This window comes from Rattus rattus, chromosome 2 (assembly GCF_011064425.1).
Source record: "Rattus rattus isolate New Zealand chromosome 2, Rrattus_CSIRO_v1, whole genome shotgun sequence".
Classification (NCBI taxonomy): Eukaryota; Metazoa; Chordata; class Mammalia; order Rodentia; family Muridae; genus Rattus; species Rattus rattus.
Genome location: NC_046155.1, coordinates 75,462,585 through 75,482,504, shown reverse-complemented (window position 1 = coordinate 75,482,504; position 19,920 = coordinate 75,462,585). Strand labels below are relative to the sequence as shown.

General features: G+C 50.9%; 2 protein-coding genes across 3 annotated transcripts in view; one reads left to right on the top strand and one right to left on the bottom strand.

Annotated features, from left to right (window-relative positions):
- Rabep2 (rabaptin, RAB GTPase binding effector protein 2) overlaps positions 1-1,827 on the top strand; it is a 16,838-nt gene extending 15,011 nt beyond the window's left edge. Inside the window, exons 10-13 of the mRNA XM_032892675.1 lie at positions 47-58; positions 152-207; positions 452-568; positions 1,244-1,827. Coding sequence (XP_032748566.1) covers positions 47-58; positions 152-207; positions 452-568; positions 1,244-1,345 — 287 coding nt within the window. The 3' untranslated portion in view covers positions 1,346-1,827. The remainder of the gene's footprint in view (positions 1-46; positions 59-151; positions 208-451; positions 569-1,243) is intronic.
- Positions 1,782-19,920, bottom strand: Atp2a1 (ATPase sarcoplasmic/endoplasmic reticulum Ca2+ transporting 1). 2 transcript variants are annotated; one of them, XM_032892674.1, is made up of 23 exons: positions 19,626-19,920; positions 19,309-19,326; positions 18,889-18,971; positions 17,403-17,507; positions 16,227-16,365; positions 14,539-14,619; positions 13,744-13,829; positions 13,307-13,604; positions 12,765-12,931; positions 9,914-10,002; positions 9,583-9,685; positions 9,211-9,342; positions 6,480-6,605; positions 6,159-6,377; positions 4,471-4,806; positions 4,100-4,320; positions 3,800-4,002; positions 3,526-3,611; positions 3,306-3,439; positions 3,044-3,161; positions 2,773-2,890; positions 2,451-2,492; positions 1,784-2,049 (listed from the first exon to the last, which is right to left on the bottom strand). In XM_032892674.1, the coding sequence occupies exons 1-22, from the start codon at positions 19,741-19,743 to the stop codon at positions 2,488-2,490; spliced, it is 2,985 nt and encodes a 994-aa protein (XP_032748565.1). In that variant the 5' UTR covers positions 19,744-19,920; the 3' UTR covers positions 1,784-2,049; positions 2,451-2,487. The 2 variants fall into 2 exon arrangements, with proteins under 2 accessions (XP_032748564.1, XP_032748565.1); XM_032892673.1 differs by lacking the exon at positions 2,451-2,492 and having other exon boundaries at positions 1,782-2,049; positions 19,626-19,743.

Here is a 19,920-nt window from a genome sequence, read left to right as displayed (position 1 = left end):
GAGACTTGGTCTTGACCTCTCTCTCTCTCTCTCTCACTCCCTACAGATGTGCTGGAGGGTGAGTAGGGGTCAGTGCCTTGTGGAGGGTCACCACAGTGGGCTTGGACCATGCGGGCCTGACTTCTAGTCTCCTTGCACCTTGACTTCCCAGCCTCCCTGTGCAGCCTGAGAATAGAGACAGAGCGGGTCCAACAAGAGCATCACAAGGTGAGTGGCTCCCGGTGGCCTGGCTTGAGTAATACAGTGTGGTGATAGCTCCCCTCACACCCTTGTTGTCTCCCTCAGACCAGGTGGCAGGAAACCCTGCAGCAGCCACCTGGCTGGAGCCAGAGGAGGCCAGAGTCTGGTGGTATTGAAGGGACACCGATGTGGGTCACGTTGTGGCTATGGCCACCCACCCTCTCATCTAGCCTAAGATGAGTCAGGCCCGCTCCACATCTTGTCCTTGCAGGCCCAGCTCACAGATCTCCTCTCTGAACAGAGAGCCAAGGCACTACGGCTGCAGGCTGAGCTGGAGACCAGTGAACAAGTGCAGAGGGACTTCGTACGGCTGTCCCAGGCCCTACAGGTATGACCCGGCCTTTCCTACCTAGCTGGTACAGCTCTGTTGTCCTGGGTCTCACAAGGACAGTCCCTGGGGTCTGGAGAAATGGCTCGGTGGTTAAAGAGCACTGACCGCTCTTCCAGAGGTCCTGAGTTCAGTTCCCAGCAATCACATGGTGGCTCACAACCATCTGTAATGGGATCTAATGCCCTCTTCTGGTGTCTGAAGACAGCAGCAGTGCACTTATATACATAAAATAAATAAATCTTTATTTAAAAAAAAAAAAGGGGGGTTGGGGATTTAGCTCAGTGGTAGAGCACTTGCCTAGCAAGCACAAGGCCCTGGGTTGGTCCCCAGCTCGAAAAAAAAAAAGAAAAAAAAAAAAGACAGTCCCTAATTAGGATGGGTCTTTTTTCTAGGTCTGGCATGGTCTCTACCCCAACCCCTGAGACCAACCCCTGAGATATTCCTCAAAAACACAGATTCTCTCGCATACCCTGCTGTGTGACAGATTCATGCTATCAGCCACAGCAATGGCCAGTAACACTCAGACTTCAAGCCTAGCTCCTGGGACTCAGTCCTTCCCTTGACCCCATCTAAACACAGATTGCCTCTGTGGAGCTGACTGGAGGGGCTGGCCGGTTGGGCAGAGACTGTTTCCTCCACGGGGCTTTCCATATCTCCCACCCAACCACACAGGTACGCCTGGAGCAGATCCGCCAAGCAGACACTCTGGAGCAAGTACGCAGCATTCTGGATGAGGCACCCCTCAGGGACATTAAGGACATTAAGGACTCGTGAGGGGCCGGGCGAGAGGCCTCCCTGCTGGGGAAGCTGCCCCATTCTCTACCAGAACTGTGAGGTGTGGACTGCAGGTCTCAGAATGGAGTCCGTCAGCTGCAAACCTGGACGGTGGTGTCCCGGGCCACTACTTCCACCCAGGGTGGCTGGCCCTGCCCTCAGGGATGATACCTGGGAGAGGGTCCTAGCCTCCTCCCAGAACCAAAGCTTTCAGGCTGCCATGCTCCCTCATGGATCCAGTTCTCCCACCCCGTCACCTCGGGCCAGCAGCCAGTCCCACTCTCTGGCGTACCCAGCTTATGGCTAGAAGCTGTTGGATTCAGTGGGCTCCTCGCACAGAGGCCCTGGGACACACAGCTGCTTTCTGGACTGTATGACACTAAGGTTTTTGTCCATAGGCACCTGAAATAGGCCCCAAGACATAAGGAAGCAAGGCCAGACTTTTCTGTCATTTATTTTCAATAAATAAGCAGTCAGCTAGTCAGTTGCCTTGTCTCTGTAAGCCCCGTGATGTCGGGAAGGGGATTTACAAGGTTCAGAGGGAGAGCAGGTTGCTGAAGGGGACGAGGGTGGGGAACTTTATTTATAAACAGAATCGAGGGGAAGAAGGCTCTGTGCTTCAGCTTTGACTGAAGACGCCTTGCCATTAGGGTGGGGAAGACAGGGCACAAGGGCTGGTTACTTCCTTCTTTCGTCTTCTGGATCTGGAAGAAGAAAGGCAGGGGATGGAGCAGGTGGGCACAGGAGGGAGAGCTGCATCTCCGTGTGCATCTCCCGCACACTCACCTGGAGGGGCCTGTGGGCCCCTTCCCTACTCACCTGTGGTGTGCCAGACCCCAACCCTCCCCCAGCCACCGCAGCCCTAGCAGCAGAGACAGCCAGCGCGACGCAGCGCAGCGCAGCCCAGCAGACTGGACGGCCAGGACACAGCCTCACAGCTGCCAGTGCCCACAGTAACGGCATGGCCCTCATGTGGAAGCGGGCAGTGGCAGCAGCAGCAGTGGCTCCAGGGAGAGCTGCGAGCGCAAGTGACCACAGGGGTGTGCATGGGCTGGTGGGCGAGCGGCAGGGTACAGCAGCTGGGGCAGGGTGGGTAGGGAAATACCTGTGACACGGTTCAAAGACATGGAGGAGGGGGGTGGTTATCCTATGGCCAGAGAGGACAGAGAGAGGCCGTTATCAAGAGGGAAGGAGGCCCTCGGAGCCATAGAGCTGAACGGGTTAGGGGGAAGATCCCACCAGTCATGGCTGGAGTGGGGACAGGGCTTGGGCTGCCCTCCCTGGGGACACTGGTCCCACCAGGGCCAAAAAGAACTTACCTACCTACAAAGGAAGAGGGGGATGACTGGTGGCGCGTGCATGTTCGCGGCGCAGAGGGTAGGGGCTCTGCTCAGGATTGGGTACAAGGAAAAAGGGATGTCCCTTACCCTCCAGATAGTTCCGAGCAATGAACTTGAGAAGCTCATCTAGCCCGATGACTGGAAGTGAGATCTTGAGGACCATGAGCCACTGGGTCAAGTCCAGGGCCCGGAGCTTGAAGATCATCTGGGAAGGGGACACAGCAGGCATCATGAATGACAAGTGCTTCCTCAGGAGGAAAGGGGGACCAGGGTGGCACGAAATACCACACCCTGTGAGCACCCTATGGAAGCATGCTCTGCATGGGCTCCCTGGGGTGGAGGAGGAGTGATAGCTCACCGGCAGGGGGTCAACATAGAGGATGAGGAAGTGGAGGGACATGGACAGGCAGATGGAACCGAGAAGCCAGATGTTCACCCAGGGCGGCATCCGCAGTAGGGACTGGTTCTCAGACAGGCTATGACAAAGGCCAGGCAGATAAAGGGATGGGGAGACAAGAGAAAGATGTGGTAAGGCAGAGTGGAAGGAGGAGAGAGGTAGGGAGAACAAGAAAACGATTCTAGAAGGCAGATCAGAGCCCACCCAAGTGGACAGGACCTACCTGTTGAGGGCGTTGCACATCTCAATGGTCACCAACACAGACAAGGCCATGGTCATGGGCTCGGGGGCCTCAAAGACCTCGCAGTCCAGGCCATCAAATTCAGGGTTATGCTCAGTGCACTGCATGAAATGAGTCTACAAAGGAAGAGACAGAAGCCTGAGGTCCACAGAAGCCTTCAACATTGCCCTCCCAGGACCCACCTCCCCATCCTCCTCCCTACCAGTTGATGGTAGCTGACATGAGGCCCATCCTCTGCATACAAGAACCACCAGGCAGCTGCTCCCACAGTGGCTGCACCCACGTAGCCTGTGGTGGGAAGAAGAGAGGAGCTGGAGTCAGGAATGAGGAGTGGAGTATCAGGAGGGCCTCATATAGTTGGAGACAGCTGGCTAAGGAAGAGGCCCCTTTGGACAACTTGAATTGGGAAAAGCTGGTATCAGGGATGAGGTCAGTCCCAAGGACTGGGAAAGGTGGTTGAGTCCCTTCTTGCTCACCCCCAATTGCCATGTAGCGGAAAAAGAGCCAGCCACTGATAAGAGGCTCCTTGGGACTCCTGGGGGGACGGTCCATGATGTCCAGGTCAGGTGGGTTGAACCCCAGGGCAGTAGCAGGGAGCCCATCAGTCACCAAGTTCACCCATAGCAGCTGCACAGGGATCAAGGCCTCAGGCAGCCCCAAGGCTGCTGTCAAGAAGATACTGCCAGAGGAAGGAGGTCATATATTAATTTGTTTCAAGTCCCATGATCACCCCCCTCAGCCCTGTTTTTTTCTGGATGCCTGCCCTGGCTGCTCACCAAACCACCTCGCCCACATTGGAGGAAATGAGGTAGCGAATGAACTGCTTCATGTTGTTGTAGATGGCACGGCCTTCCTCCACGGCAGCCACAATGGTGGAGAAGTTATCATCAGCCAGTACCATCTCGGAGGCAGTCTTAGCCACAGCAGTACCAGATCCCATGGCAATGCCAATCTCGGCCTTCTTCAGAGCAGGGGCATCATTGACACCATCCCCTGTCTGAAGACGGAAGGAGAAAGTGAGCAAGTCCAGATTCTAGATGCCTTATATTTCCCCTCTCCAGATTCCATGCAGAAAGAGCCCATCCCCTCTGGGCATGCATGAGGACACTCAGAGCCTTGACCCAGGCAGCCCTCTGAGACTTCTCACCATGGCTGTGATCTCATCATAGGACTGCAGGTACTCCACAATCTTGGACTTATGTGAGGGCTCCACACGAGCAAAGCAGCAGGCGCGTCTGCAGGCTTCCCGCTGCTCAGCCAGGGGCAGATCATCAAACTCACGGCCAGTGTAGGCACGGTCTGCCACTTCCTCATTCTCCGAAAAGATGCCAATTCGTCGGCAGATGGCGATGGCGGTACCCTTGTTGTCCCCAGTGATCATGATCACTCGGATCCCGGCATCACGACACAGCTGGATAGAGCCTGTGACCTCCTTACGGGGTGGGTCCAACATGCCCACCACACCAACAAACGTCAGGTCCATCTGGAAAGAGAGTGATGGGGACAGGTCAGGAAGGAATTTGGGACAGACAGGAGGAAGTTCAGAGGAAGATGGCCAGTAATGTTGGTGAAGCTGGGGCCTGCTGCCTTGGGACCTGGTTTTTGGAAAACAGCAGGATCTTGGAAGCACAGGGCCAGGAAATACTTTTCATTCCTTATAATGCCTGCATATACTGGCAATGCCAAGGCCTGCTCAGTCAGAAAGACTGAGCATACCTTTGATCCTAGCACTTAGGAGGCAATAGGCAGGTGGATCTCTGTGAATTCAAGGCCAGCCTGGTCTACAAAGCAAGTTCCCAGGGCTGTTACACTGAGGAAACCCTATCTCACAAAAACAAAAACAAAAAACCAAAAAATCCCTCTTGTTCTCTCTTGCTCTCTTTCTTTTCCCTCCCCCCACTCCCCATTCCCTTCCTCCCTTCTCTCCATGTGCATATGGCCGGCCTCTACTCCTCTACTCCCCCACCCCGTGTGTGTGTGTGTGTGTGTGTGTGTGTGTGTGTGTGTGTGTGTGTGTGTGTGTATGTGTCTTTGCCCCAACTACCCTCTTAACTCCCTCCCAATGCCCTGCATAAACTCTATTCTATACTAAAAAATAAAATAGGTACATAGATACAGACAGATAAACTGACTGACTGATTTTTTTTAAAAAGGCTGGAGCTGGGTGTGGTTCTGGCACTCAGGAGGTAAAGAAAAGTTCATGAGTTCGAGCTCAGGCCCAGCCCTGGCTACCTTATAAAACCCTGTCTCAACAACAACCGCAACCAAGAAAGAAAAGGAAAGGAAAAGCTACATGTTAGTGAGGTAGTTTGTGTCTCCTAGCAGAGCCCTCCCTGGTTTGTCACTGTGAGCACACCCTGTTACCTGGCAGACCACAATCTCCCTCTATAAATGCTGGCAGAGCTCTGGGGCTGTTCAGAGTCCACAGCAGGAAGTGCATCAGTTGCCTCAAAACAAGTTCAGACACTGCACTGGGTGACGATGATTCCCTTCTGGTGCTCAGCGTCACCAGTCCAACTGGGGCAGAGCACACCTGCCTGCACTGGGTTCCAGCCCCCAGCCCCATGGGCAGCACTGGACTAAATGATCCTGTCTTCTTTTCTTGCCTTTTGTTTTCGTGGTAGTTTTTGAAACGGGGTCTTGCTTGTGAAGTTGGCCTATCTCAGCCTATTGGGCTAGATGTTCCATGAAACTGTCTTAATGCCTGGTGATTTGGGGATCCATAGGACACAGCCATTAGTTTGACCCACTAGGGAATGAGAATCCTAGCAGCAGGCAAGAGGGAGCCATCGGGAAAACACAAGCCCTTGGACAAAAAGCCCTTTACTGGCTCACCTCATACTCCATGAACTTGGCTGAGTCATCCAGAACCATTTCCTCCCGTTTGGGGGGTGTGTCCCGGGTGGCCAGTGCCAGGCACCGTAGGGTATCCCGACCAGTACCCCACTCCTTGATCACCGACATGATCTTCTCCTTCACAGGGCCTGTCAGTGGCACACGGGTTGTACCAACACGCACATAGTTACAGCGGTCGATGACGCCCTCAGGGGCACCCTAGAAAACCAGAAGAGCATTCAGAGATCCTTGCCTGCCTTCCAGGGTTCGGAGAGCAGGCATAGGAAAGGGTCCTAGTGTTAGAGAGAAAAGGCTCCTGACCTTGACAAACATCTTGTTGCCTACGGCAGCCCGTGAAGACTTGGCTGGGGAACAGTAGACAGACATAGACTTCCTGTCTCGGGAAAATTCCAGGGTGAATTCCTTCTTCATTAGTTGGCGGATCACCTGGGAGGCAGAGACCAGATCACTTTAAAACAGCCCCAAAGCATCCATGGCAGGGTAAACTCCATGCTGAGGCTGGGCCTAAAGCAAAGTCTGCTACAGACAGGCAAACGTAGAAGTCCTGGACTGGAGCCTACCATTTTTGAAGGTGGGCTGTTTGACTTTCATTTTTGTAGTGCTGAGGCTAGACCTCATGGCTCATCCATGCCAGGCAGGTGCACTACCTCTGAGCCACACCCAAAAATCAAGTGTCCAGTTTAAAGCACATCAGAAACAGAGTGGCCTTGCACGTTGCTGCCCAACAGAACATTCAGTGAGCAAAGAAATGTACAATCTGCTCCGTCGGATATGGTGGCAGTGGGAAATGTGGCCAGTGTGGCCGAGACTCTTGAAACAGGGTCTCCAGGTTGGCATTGAACTAACTTACCATAATTCTCCTGCCTCTGCTTCCCAAGCACCTCTGTTTAATTTGAATTTAAACGACACATGAATTACTAGACAGTGTAGGCTTAGTAGTACCAAGCACATAGTGAAAAACAAGTGAGAGCCAAGGCCCAGCACGGCCCAGCATGACTTACACCTATAAAGCCAGCACCTGCATACTAAAGCTACAGTAGTGATGTGAGTTCAAGACCAATCCGGCCTGTGCAGCCCAGCTTTATCTCAAAACAAAACAAAGTGAAAGAAAATAATGACAGCCTTTATTTACCAACTATATTGCAGATGGGACTAAGGCTCTTGCTCAGTAGTAAAGTGCCAACCTAGCATGTGAGAGGCTTGGGGGCTCAGGCCCAGTATCACATACAGATAGATATATAGATACATAGATGATACATAGATACATAGATAGATACATAGACAATACATAGATGATACATACATAGATACATAGATGATACATAGATGATACATGGATACATAGATGATACATACATAGATACATAGATACATAGATGATACATGGGTGATACATAGATGATACATAGATACATAGATGATACATAGATACATAGATGACACAGGTGATACATAGATGATACATAGATACATATATATAGATAGATACATAGATGATACAAAGATAGATACATAGATACATAAATGATACATAGATACATAGATGATGCATAGATACATAGATGATACATAGATAGATACATAGATACATAGATGATACATAGATAGATACAAAGATGATAGATGATTAGATAGATAGATAGATAGATAGATAGATAGATAGATATACAAACCCTCCACAGAATCAACTAGAAATAACAAGAGCCAAGGAGGTAGCAATGAAAACATTTGCCTATCAGGCATGAAGCCTAATCCTTAACACTGAAAAAAAAAATAGTTTCACTCTTTTGTGATATTAAAGCAGACATGGCTTAGTGGAAAAAGCATTTGGGACACAACCTGATGACTATGAAAGCCTGAGTTGGATTCTAGAACCACAGTGAAAGACAAGAAACAATTCCCAAAAGTTCTCCGACCTCCACATACGCACCACAGTACCTGAGCTCCGCGCTACATATCGTAACCCTCACTGCACACAAATGCAGAACAATAAGCAAAGCAGTGTGTATGTCTCACACATACAAGGGAACTTTTAAATTAATTTAAAAAATGATTTTTGTAAAGGAAAGAAATAAGGCTGGAGATATGGTTCAGTGGTTGAGAGCACTGGCTGCTCTTCCAAAGGACCCCCTCATGGCAGCTCACATCTGTCTGTAACTCCAGTTCATGGTATTTGACACACTCACACAGACATATATGGAGACAGAACACCAATGCAAATAAAATTTAAAAAGAAAAAAGAAAGAAAAGGCAGTGGTGGTGGATGCCTTTAATCCCAGCACTCAGGAGAGGAAGGCTGCCAAATCTCTGAGGTCATGGCCAACCTGATCTACAGAGTGAGTTTCAGGACAGCCAGGCTTCACAGAGAAAACCTTGTCTTGAAAAACCAAAAGGCAAAAAAAAAAAAAAAAAAAAAAGAAGAAGAAAAAAAATATTTGCCTAGCACATGTAAGTTTCTGGCTTCCATCTCCCAGGACCAATGATGAAATGGAGAGATAGAGGGAAGCCAACCATGCAGGTACATACTGTTAATGCCAACTCTTAAAGACTGAGGCAGGAGGATGTCAAGAAAGAGAGGTAGCATTATATTCACAAGACCAGCAAGTGGTCACAGCAAAAGTGCAGTGAGTGAAAGCACTGACCCTTCCCCTGGAGAGGACCTCACTACCCTGTGGGATAGATGGCTGCACAGCCCAGAGCACACACCAAGACCCGAGAGTGGACGAAGACCAAGGTACCATGGCTAAACTTAGGGCCAGCCCAGCAAGTGGCACCATGGCTTCTGTCCAGCTCTGTCCAATCTTGGGTCACAACAGGAGGAAGTGACATCCCAGGGTATTTAACCAGACAGCACTAGCTATATTAATATGGGGAAAGGGTATTTTAACAGAGCTCAGCCTAGATTGGAAAAGCAGTGGGTGAAGCCATTGGGGCCCTACCTAGTTGGGGTCCCAGCACAGACACAAGATTTTATCTGTCTGGGTCAGCATGACTCTTGGGGCTAGGCCTATGGAGGGGTGTCCCAACTCACCGAGTTGCAGGCATTAGCCCGCTCCACTTTGGAGAGGCTTCTCACTTCCGTGTTGAACACATTCATCTTCTCCACCAAGGTGGTGAGGGCTGTCTCGGTGGCCTCGCCCACCTTCTCATAGACACCTTTGGTCTGAAACGGAAGAGGAGAAAGAGGAAGTATGCGCCTGGATTCCCTGTCCCCTGTCCTCAACCAACACACACATCTTTGTCTGGATGAAACAAGAAGAAGCCAGCCACCCACTCCCTTCTTGCATTTACATTTGCTTCCTAAGACGCCTTCCTCTGGATTGCCCAGGAAGGAAGCACGGACTCTGAGCAGTAGGAATAGAAGGGGTAAGCCTTTGGGGGGTGGGATGGGGTGGAAGGTTACCTCATTAAAGTCCAAGGAGGAGTCATTGCAGAGGGCACAGATGGTAGCAAGCTCCACCAGCCCGTCATACTGCCCTGCTCGGACTGGCTTATCATTCTTCAAACTGGCAGCAAGGTAGAGAGGAAGGCAGGAGAGAAACAATGGAGAACAGAGCATGAGATGCAGAGAGAAGCAGACGGGCATCCAGAAGGAGAGGTGGAGGATGAGGTGAGAGAGACCAAGCTTGGAAAAGTAAGGAGAGAAGGAAGGGGAAACTAATAGATCGTTCCGTGGGAGAGACATTGGGGTGGGGGTATGCACACAGTACTAAGGAAACTCCTGGATGACTTACACTTCTCCCTCAGGAGCATAAGTAGAGCCAGTGATGGAGAACTCGTTCAGTGAGCAGATATCCCCGTCCACCTTGTCAATGATGAACATCTACAGGGGAGAGGGACCACACAGATATTCCACATCCCCACCCCTGAGCATAGGCACCCCTAAGTCCAGACTAAGCAACTCTCCAAGCATTTCCCCCCAATTCCCTTCTCCTTGACCTCTCTGTACTGTTCCCTGTCACTTCTTGTATTGCAATAATTCTTCATGCTCTTCATCAGCTGCCTTTAAAAAAACGCTACTGAACTGGCTGGTGGTGGTGCAAGGCTTTAGTCCCAGCTCTTGGGAGACAAAGGTAGGTGGACCTCTGAGTCTAGACCAGCTTGGTCTACAGAGCTAGATCTAGGACATTGAGGGATGCATGGAGAAACATTGTCTCAACAAAATAAAACAACACCACAGTTCCTGGGGCTATGCTAGACCTTCCTCAGGTCAGTCCACAGATGTGCTTAACTGGTGTGGTGGGACTGGGGCCGAGTGCACCTGGGAGCAGCAGCTCAATTTACTGCTCTCGCCACCATCGACACGGGGTCAGGACTTCCTGCAGGAAGAGCTAAAAGTGCAGGTTCTTTTGCTATGACATTGTGCCTTAACTTATTTTTATAGGAGGACAAGAGCCACGTCCCCCAAGCCTGTGTCTGGCCATGAAGCCTGTGTGTTAGAGAAGTGGAGGACATGATGTTCAGGCTAGCAACTCCTTCCGCCCACACTGTCCACTTCACCTCCATCCCACTAGAAACTCTTTGGTCTTCACCTCTTAAATATTTTAACTACTTCCTTATTTTTGTTCATTTACTTTTTGAAACAGGGTCTCTCAACTTACAAGGCTGGCCTTAAACTCCTGGCAATTCTCCTGTGTCAGGTATGATTACTTATACCAGGCATTCATTCATTCATTCATTCGTCCATTCATTTCTGTAATGCTGGGGTTAGAACAAAGGATCTCGTGCATACTAGGCTAGCACTCTACCACTGAACTAAAGCCCCAGCCCTACAGAAAAGCCATTTTATTCCACAGAACTCTGTTTAGGGCAGGGAAAGAGGCATCGATGGACAACACCTAAAAGAGCCCTTGAAGCCCAACATAGTAGCATAGGCCAGCAATCCCAGCTCTTGAGAAATGGAGGCAAGAGAATCAGGAGTTCAATGCCAGCCTCATCCTGGGCTGCATACTACCTTATCATGGGAAGACAGGGAAAGAGGGAGGGAGGATATTCTTGTATGACAAAAAAAAAAGTCAAATTTCTCTCTTTTTTTCCCCTGATGTGTATCATTTCCTTCCCACATGGTGAAAGAAGAGAATGAAGAGAATGGATGCACACACACTCACTCTTAAATAAATAAATAAATAAATAAATAAATAAATAAATAAATAAATAAATACATAAGCAAGCCCAGGCAGTGGTGGCGCACACCTTTAATCCCATCACTTGGGAGTTAAAGGCAGGCAGATCTCTAAGTTCAAGGCTAACCTGGTCTACAGAGTGAGTTCCAGGACAGTCAGGGCTACACAGACAAGCCCTGTCTAGAAAAACAAAAAATAAAGAAAAAACAAGTGAACAAAAAAAATAATAATAAAATAAAATAAATAAAGGTTTTTAAATTTTTTAAAGAAATGCTGTTCAGAACTAGCATGGTCAGACTTGCTGACCCTGTCGTGCGGTGGCCACCGGGGGTAGGGGATGTGCTGGCTGCACAGACAGAAGTTACAAGAAGTTAGAGCCACACATACTTGGGCTTGGAACTCAATTCTGCTGCCCCCCCCACCGAGACAAAAAAAAATCTCACTGTTGCTAAGCAACATTACATTGAACTCATCAATGTAAGTGATCCATGTACCCCAATCTCCCAGATACATGAGGCAAGTTCTGGCTGACCTTTAAATATGCATGCAAGGCAGGCCACAGGCACAATGCTCCTGCTTCACCTCCTGAGAACAGGAATTCCAGGCATGCAATGTGTGGCTCTGCTATTTATAAACTTGATATCTTTTGGTGGACCCCTAAATCTCCCTAAACCTCAGTTTACCTTCCTGAAACTAAGGTTAAAGAGAATATCCCTGAATGGGCTGGTGTGAAGATCAGAGAGACACTTGGCCGAGGGACCATGCTGTGGTGCTTGGGTTTTTTTTTTGGGGGGGGGTTGTTTGTTTGTTTGTTTGTATCAGCCTGACACAAATCAGAGTCACCTGGGAAGAGGAGACTCAACTGAGGAATTGTCTCCATCGGATTGGCCTATAGGGACATTAATGACTGATGTGAAAGGGCTCAGACCACTGTGGGCAGGGCCTCCCCAGGCAGGGTTCCTGGGGTGTATTAAGGACGCAGGCTAAGCAAGCCAGTAAGCCCTGCTCCCTGCCCCTCCACAGTATCTGCTTCGAGCTCTTAGTTTGAGCTCCTGCCTCGACTTTCCTCAATGATAGACCATAAGCTATAAGAAATAAACCCTCTCCTCCCAAAGCTGCTTTAGTCATGGTGTTTATCATAGCCACAAAGAGCAAGTCAGTGGACATCGTTCCTCCATGGTTCCTGTCTCTGCTCCTACCCGAGTTTCTGCCCTGACTTCCCTAAATGACGGTCTGTGATGGGGACTTGTGAGCCAAATAAACCCTCAACTCCCCCAAGTTGGTTTCAGAGTTTTACAAAAGGAACAGAAGACAAACTAATACAGCTCTTCCCCTGATCAAAGGGTGGCACTTAATCTACCCTCTGACATCTCCCGGGTCATGCTAAGAAGCCCATCTTGAGAGGGCACATGTGACCCCCAGGAAGGCTCCAATCTGTCATACGGCCTATGCTTCTCCTGACCTTGCAAACTGACATCTGGTTGGTGGTGAGGGTCCCTGTTTTGTCAGAACAGATGACGGAGGTACAGCCCAGGGTCTCCACAGAGGGCAAACTCCTCACGATGGCGTTCTTCTTTGCCATCCGGCGGGTACCCAAGGCCAAGCAGGTGGTGATGACAGCAGGAAGCCCTATGGGGACAGAGATATCGTGAGTGAACAAAGCAGGAGGAGCAAGGCCTACTATGGCTGCTACGTAACAGCCACCAGAGCTACCAGGTCTTTTTTTTTTTTTTTTTTTTTTTTTTTTTATTTGTTATATGTGGATACACTGTCACTGTATTCAGACACTCCAGAAGAGGGCATTAGATCCCATTACAGATGGCTGTGAGCCACCATGTGGTTGCTGAGAATTGAACTCAGAACCTCTGGAAGAGCAGTGTTCTTAACCGCTGAGCCATCTCTCCAACCGCTATCAAGTTTTTGTTCATGGGCCCCATCATAGTTATTTTACCTGGAAATACTCTTTGTGGTGAAATAGCAGATGAACAAGGAATGACTGCTTACCTTCTGGGATGGCTGCCACAGCCAAGGCTACAGCAATCTTGAAGTAGTAAATGGCCCCCCGGAACCAGGAGCCCCCATGGACAGGGTCGTTGAAGTGACCAATGTTGATAAGCCAGACAGCCACACAGATGAGAGAGATGACCTTGGACAGCTGTTCCCCAAACTCATCAAGCTTCTGCTGAAGCGGGGTCTTGTCCTGCTCAGTGGCAGCCATTTGGTCTCGGATCTTGCCAATCTCAGTACTCACACCAGTGGTGGCCACGATGCCTACGGCCTTGCCGGCTGCAATGTTGGTACCCTGGGAAGGGAAGATAAGGAAGGGTTAAGTCAGGCAAAAGATGGTCCCCATTGCCACAGGTTAGGAGCCTCATTTCCTCTTCCTCTGACATGCCTCCCTCCTACACCCAGGTCCTCTGGCCGAGTATATGACTGCTTACCGAGAAGAGCATGTTCTTCTTGTCCTGGTTGACGGCTCGGGGATCAGGGACAGGGTCTGTGTGCTTGATGACAGATACAGACTCTCCTGTGGAGAAAGGGTCAAAGAGTTTTCGGGTGTTGTTGTGTGCCTCTCCTTAGCATCCTGACCCCTCCCAATCAGCAAGCAAGCTCTCCAGGAGAGGTCTTGCCTCTGGAGGAAGGTGCTTGGGACAAGTAGGAAGTCCATTGCTGTTAGAGTTAAAAGACACTGAGCAAGCCCAGCGCACTGTGGAATTTTGATAACTTGACTTCCATTTGCTCCCCATGGCCTGGTGGGAACCAAATAAGCAGTGTGTGTGGAGTATCTGTCTACTACATAGCACGTTCCTGGGAAACAGAAGTCCTTACTACCGTTGTGCTCTCCCCACCAAGGACGAGGGCTCAGATCCTCTCGCTGTGGGCTCAGTTTGCACTGTTTTCCTCCCAGAGTTTAAAGTGTATCCAAAGTCCACACTGTATCCCAGAATCCCTCATTCGAGGGCTTTTCTCTAGGACATTGGAGAAGATAAGGCAATTTGTGGCAGGGTTGCATTCCTAGGTCAGTATACAAGGTGTAGGGCAAAGGCTACATGGAGTGTAGTCAAACCTCCTCTCCCCATGCCCCTGTGACAGAATGAAGCCCACGCCACATTGATAATGCTACCATAGAACCAGAAAGCAGTCCTACTGCAGGGTGCCCTCTTTCATCCAACCAAGATCTGTTCTCTGTCTACCTAGCTCCTCCCTCATTATGCTCTCCCACCAAGCCAGCCTACCTGTCAGGATGGACTGGTCGACTCGGAGGGTGGTGGATTTGATGGAGAGGATTCGGATGTCTGCAGGGACTTTGTCCCCAACTGGAGAGAGAGGAGTGAGTTCAGCTGGGAGCAGAGCCTACTTTCACCACAATCTCTGTCTCCTCCCCATCATCCACCCTTTCGTTTCTACAGCAAGCATCCAGCCCTGCCTTCCACAGGCCTCCAGCCCAAGATTTCCCATCCTGCTCTACCCCTGCCCTAGATGATACTATCCCATGGTCCGCCATTAAACGCCTGTCTCCCCACCATCTGTGAGCCTGTGAAGGAAGCCCCAGAATTCCTGTTGTGTCGTGTGTGCTCACTAAATGTAATCTCATTAGCCAAAAGGGCCATTAGGGACAAGTCAGCTCAAACTGGGAAAGAGAAGCCAGAGAAAGGTAAAGAAGGAAACACAATGATGAGGGTAACTCAGAGGATCAGAGAGTGAGGCTGAGAAAATCCAGGCCAAGTGAGGATGAGCGGTGCCTGAAGCTGCAGAGCGCACAGAGGGAGGGGCGAGTGGAGGTAGCATTCCTGACAGCAATGCAGGGCTTCACAGACAGGGACTGGGAAGCCAGACTCTGAAAGCCCCACCTTGGGAGGTGCTTGAGGAGGACACTCTGACAGATTAGAGACCTTTTGGGGGACACGCACCCCTCCTCGGGTCTCTGCCTAAAGCCACCTTAGTCCCATGGGTGGAATTGGGGCAAAGTTCACTTGCTTTCCTTTCTCTTGGTTTCTAAGGTCCCTCCTCCAGTGCCAAAGGAAGCAGGAGGAAGGGGGAGGTCAGCAATGGAGTCAGACGGACACACTCGTCACTGAAGCCCAGGTGGTATTTATAGACATTCATGGCACTGACCCCAAACTGTCACCACAGCAGAACTGCCCTGTAATGGAGCTGAGGGGTCTTCAGCCCACCAGCTTTCCACCCTCTGCTTCTCCTGGTGTTGACATGGTATAGAAGGTGACACAGCATGAGGGACAGAAGCTTAGAAATACACATTCACTAAGCTAGGGACCAAGAGAGGTGGAAAGTCCTACTCAGGGCAAATATAAAAAGCGCTGAGGGGGGCAGAATCCTAGTAATCTTAGCTACCCAGCCTCACCCCTCCCTGAGCGGCATTAAGTGTCCCTGAGGGGGCAGGGCCCTCCTTGAGCGCCCTCCTCATAGGTCCCGTGCTCCTAGCCCGGAGAGAACTAGGAGTTACCCTTACATGGTGGTTGGGGTAGTCATCCACCCCCACCCCCACCTCACTCCCTTCTACTCTCATTCCTTCCCCTTTGAGAGGCCTCAAGGACACCAGGGGTCAAGACTGAAAGCTGACCACTGGTGGGTGGAAGGAGAGGAGAGCCAGGCCCGGGAAGGGGTGGAGATGGGGACATTGGCAGGGACTGGCTTCCACCTGTTGCTTGCAAGTGTTGGTTGAGGGGAGGGGGGACAGGGGTCTGTCTGCTGCCTTAGGGAAAGGACTAGCTGTTCCTATTGAGACTCTAGTGGGGAGGGGTGCTGTGGCCTGCGTGTCCTGGAGTGACCCCTGAGGAGTCTGGGAAGGAGAAGCAAAGCACCATCCTCATAGACAGCAAGAGCAGGGCTGACAGGTCCTCTGACAGGGCTGACAGGTCCCCTGACAGGTCTGCCTTTCTGGGCCATCCATACCAGCACTCACCAGCCACCTCCACAATGTCCCCAGGGACGATGTCCCGAGCCTTGATCCTTTGCACTGACTTTCGGTCAGCCCGATAGACCTTCCCCATCTCGGGTTCATATTCCTTCAGCGCCTCGATGGCATTCTCTGCATTCCGTTCCTGAGGAGGAGAGCAGACAAGATCAGAGTCAGAAAGAAGGTCCTGAAATAGCAGGAGGCTGGTCTGCGTACATGCAGGAAAGGTGAGGGACAGACAGATGGAGGAAGAAGGATTGGGGTCCTAGCAGAAACAGGGATATTGGAGAAAAGACCGGCTTAGGCAGGTCCAGTTACAGGAGGGGTGGACAGAACCCCACAGAGAGCAGGAGTGTGTTTGTTGTAGGACACGTCATGGTGGCTAAAAACAAGTGAGAGGGGTTTGGGCTGAGAAGAATGGAACTTTAAAAAGAAAAACACAACAAACAAAACAGAAAGCAAGAGACAAGCAAAGTGGTCATGTGAGTGGAAATGGAAATCAACCAGTAATTTACAGAGTGCCTACCATGGGCCATGAACTTCCAGTTCTTTTTTAATTGCATCGGTTTTATGAGTCCTGTTTCTTCCTTTTCTCTTTCTTCCTTTCTTCCTTCCTTCCTTCCTTCCCTTCCTTCCTCCCCCTTCCCTTCCTTCCTTCCTTCCTTCCTTCCTTCCTTCCTTCCTTTTAAATCAGGGGCTCATTATGCAGCCCTGCCTGACCTGGCACCCTCTATGTAGACCAGGTGAGCCTCAGATTCGCAGAGATCTGCCCGCCTCTGCCCCTGCAGTTGTGGGACTGAGGGTGTGTACCGCCACACCTGACTTTGCCCTTTCCCTTCTCCTTGTTATAAGTGTGTGCCCACCTTGCCTAGCTTCACACTGTAGTCCCCGCTAGCCTGGAACGAAAGAGACTCCTGCCTCTGCCTCTGGGGTGCTGCAGGGCAGTGCCACTACCCCTAGCTTACTAGCCTTGTTTTCCAAGTGAGGAAACAGGCTTAGGGACGCGGTCACATGGTAAGCAAATGATTCCCTCGGCGCTTTCCAACACCCTCTACCATTCCCAAGAGGACAAGAGGACCAGAAGAGTGGGCAAGGCCAGGGGAATATTGGAGGAGGCTGGAAGGAAATGTGGCCCCTTGCTCAGTGCTGAGACAGGAGGTGGGAGGAGGGGTCAAAACTAACCTGCCAGACCCCCACAATGGCGTTGGCGATGAGGATCAAGAGAATGACAAAAGGCTCCACAAAGGCAGTGACAGTTTCCTCACCTTCCTCAAACCAGGCCAGCACCTACGAGGGGGATGGAGAATAAACGGATGATAACAAAGCCCCTAAATGACAAAAGGAATTGGAAGGGTTTTGAAGGTGGCTAGGGAGGTCAGATGGTCAGCTAAGGGGCCTGTGGCATGCGGAAGCCCCACTTAAACATGAGGCTCTTCCCTTCGCCACAGGGCCCCAAGCACACAGACCCAGCCATCCTTGTGGTTTTGTGCAGATTGGTGATGCAGCCACGCACACTTGGGGATTACCTGGGACAGCTTTCGGGTTTCCCTGAGCAAATTGTTGGCTTGTAAGCAAACCTCTGGGGACACCCAGGGTCAGTCAACCCTACAGCCACAACCATCCCACAGGACCCAAGCCCAATAGGAAAATCCCTATGGTTCTGGAAGGGCCCAGCCCACCCACAGCCCTCCCTTACCACCAAGGCATGGAAGCTCCGATTTCATGAGAGAACAGGAGGGAGGTAGGGTTACAGGCCTCCTGCACCCACCCCACCCCAGCTGTTACGACTGCCAGACAGCAGCCACAGGCAAATGTCAAGGAGCAAATCTGAGGAGAGAGAAGGGAGCTCTGCCAGCTTAGGCCCAGGAGCGCACGGGGCCTACACAGTATTGGTTTTGTTTGGTTGGTTGGTTTTTGTTTTTGTTTTCTCTCCTAGGTCTTATTTTCCAACTAGGATGCTAAGGAAATTCTAAAATGCAAGATGGACTGCTGGAATGGAGGGTGACAAGCAGCCAGCAGCATGGGCTATGAATACTGGAGCTGTAACAAGGGGATGGGGTAGCCTAAGGCTCTGAGGGAACGGGAGACACCAAGAGGTAAGGATGAATCAGGCTGGATAAAGAGAAGTAGGCACGAAGCTCCAGGCCTAATGGAAGCAGGATGTGGTAGAGCCTGGAGACAGTTGAGGGGTGGGGTGTGGAAGGTTAGAAGGTCTGGAGAGCACACTGGCAGTCGCCCTTGTACCAAAGCACATTCTCCACTCCTCTAAGCAAGTCTTTCTTTTTTTAGTCAATCAGCATCACAAGCTGGAGAGGGCAGGGCAGGATTGATGAAGCAGAGTAGGGAGCAAACAGGACAGGCAGGGAGTGATGATGGCCCCACAGTAGACATGGCAGCCCTTATTGAAGCCGGAGCCCTATGCTTAGGGGGGGTAACCTGAGCTCTTGAAGCCCTTGAAGCTGGGAGGGTGGCTTAGCTTCAGTGTTTTGGCTGAGAACACTCTCAAGGCTTAAAATAAAACCTCTCTGCTGGGGAGGAAGCAAATCAGCACCCCACCCCCAGCTCCAGCATGGAAAACAGGGCATTTAGGGTTTGGACCAGGGCATCCAGGATGGTAAGAGCCACAGGCAGACCCCAAGCCTCCTGTCATTCTTCAGACAGTACTCACAAAGGAAATGCAGGCAGCCAGGAGGAGAATCCGCACCAGCAGGTCTTCAAACTGCTCTACCACCAACTCCCACAGAGACTTGCCTGGGAGAGGCAAGAAGAGGAGTTCCAGGGGTTAAGATCCAAACGATGAGTGTCTGCAGCTCTGGATGGGCTGGGGCCCAGAGTCTAGAGTGCCCTGGTCCTCTAAGTTGATGGGCAGCCCAGCTTGGCATGAGAGAAAGGGATGAAACAGCCAAAAAGGCTCTTCAAATCTGTGGCAACTGTTCCAGGGCAGGAGGCCTCAGGGAAAGTGTCTGGAGACTTTTGACACTAAATTTTGAGAAAGGGTCTCTGTCTTTTGGGTAAAGGCTATGGGTCTCAGTAAGGAGAAGGCAGGGAGTTGGGAATGAGGCACACAGGAGGGCCCCGGGTAACTTACCTTCCTCAGCAGGGAGCTCTACCCAGGGAAAAAAGAAGAAAAGAACAAATTCAGTGGGGGCCCAGCCTCATGTCCCCCAGCACCCCAAACTCTGTGGTTAACATAAGGGAATCAAAAGGGCATCCCATAAGGCTCAAGGTCACCCTATTGAACCTCCCCAAACTCCAGATTTTAAAACTTTTCTTTAGTATCCTCCTCCTCCTCCTACAGGAAAACAGACCACTGCCCTACTTGATCTTACACACCCAGAAGAAGCCGCTCCCACTGGTAGGGGTAGGAGGGCAGCCATACCAGCTTTTCCTCTGAGGGATACTTACCATTGGGGCCGTATTTTTCCAGATGCCGCTTAACTTGGTCTGGGGTAAGGCCTGTGGTCTCGCTCACCCCAAAATAGGACAAACATTCCTCTGTGGACTTGGAGTGTGCGGCCTCCATTCTGCTCCCTTCTTGGGGGCCAGGGGGTGATGTATTCCTTCTTAGGGGCCTCTCACTTGTGGGGGGACTTCTTCAGTGTATCCACCTGCCTGTTAATCTGGGCTCCTTCCTTTTTCTTGCTTGCCCCCCCAGGTTCTTCTCCTTTCCACGAAGTTCTGACCCCAGTCCTACTTGTGC

Bases quoted from the DNA above. Each gene is read 5' to 3' on its own strand.
- Atp2a1 (XM_032892673.1), bottom strand. From the start codon at position 19,743: ATGGAGGCCGCACACTCCAAGTCCACAGAGGAATGTTTGTCCTATTTT. The intron at 3,612-3,799 runs GTGAGCAAGAAG...TTCCCACCACAG, and splicing joins CCGCTACATGGCAATTGGGG to GCTACGTGGGTGCAGCCACT. The intron at 3,162-3,305 runs GTAGGTCCTGTC...CCTTTGTCATAG, and splicing joins ATGTGCAACGCCCTCAACAG to CCTGTCTGAGAACCAGTCCC.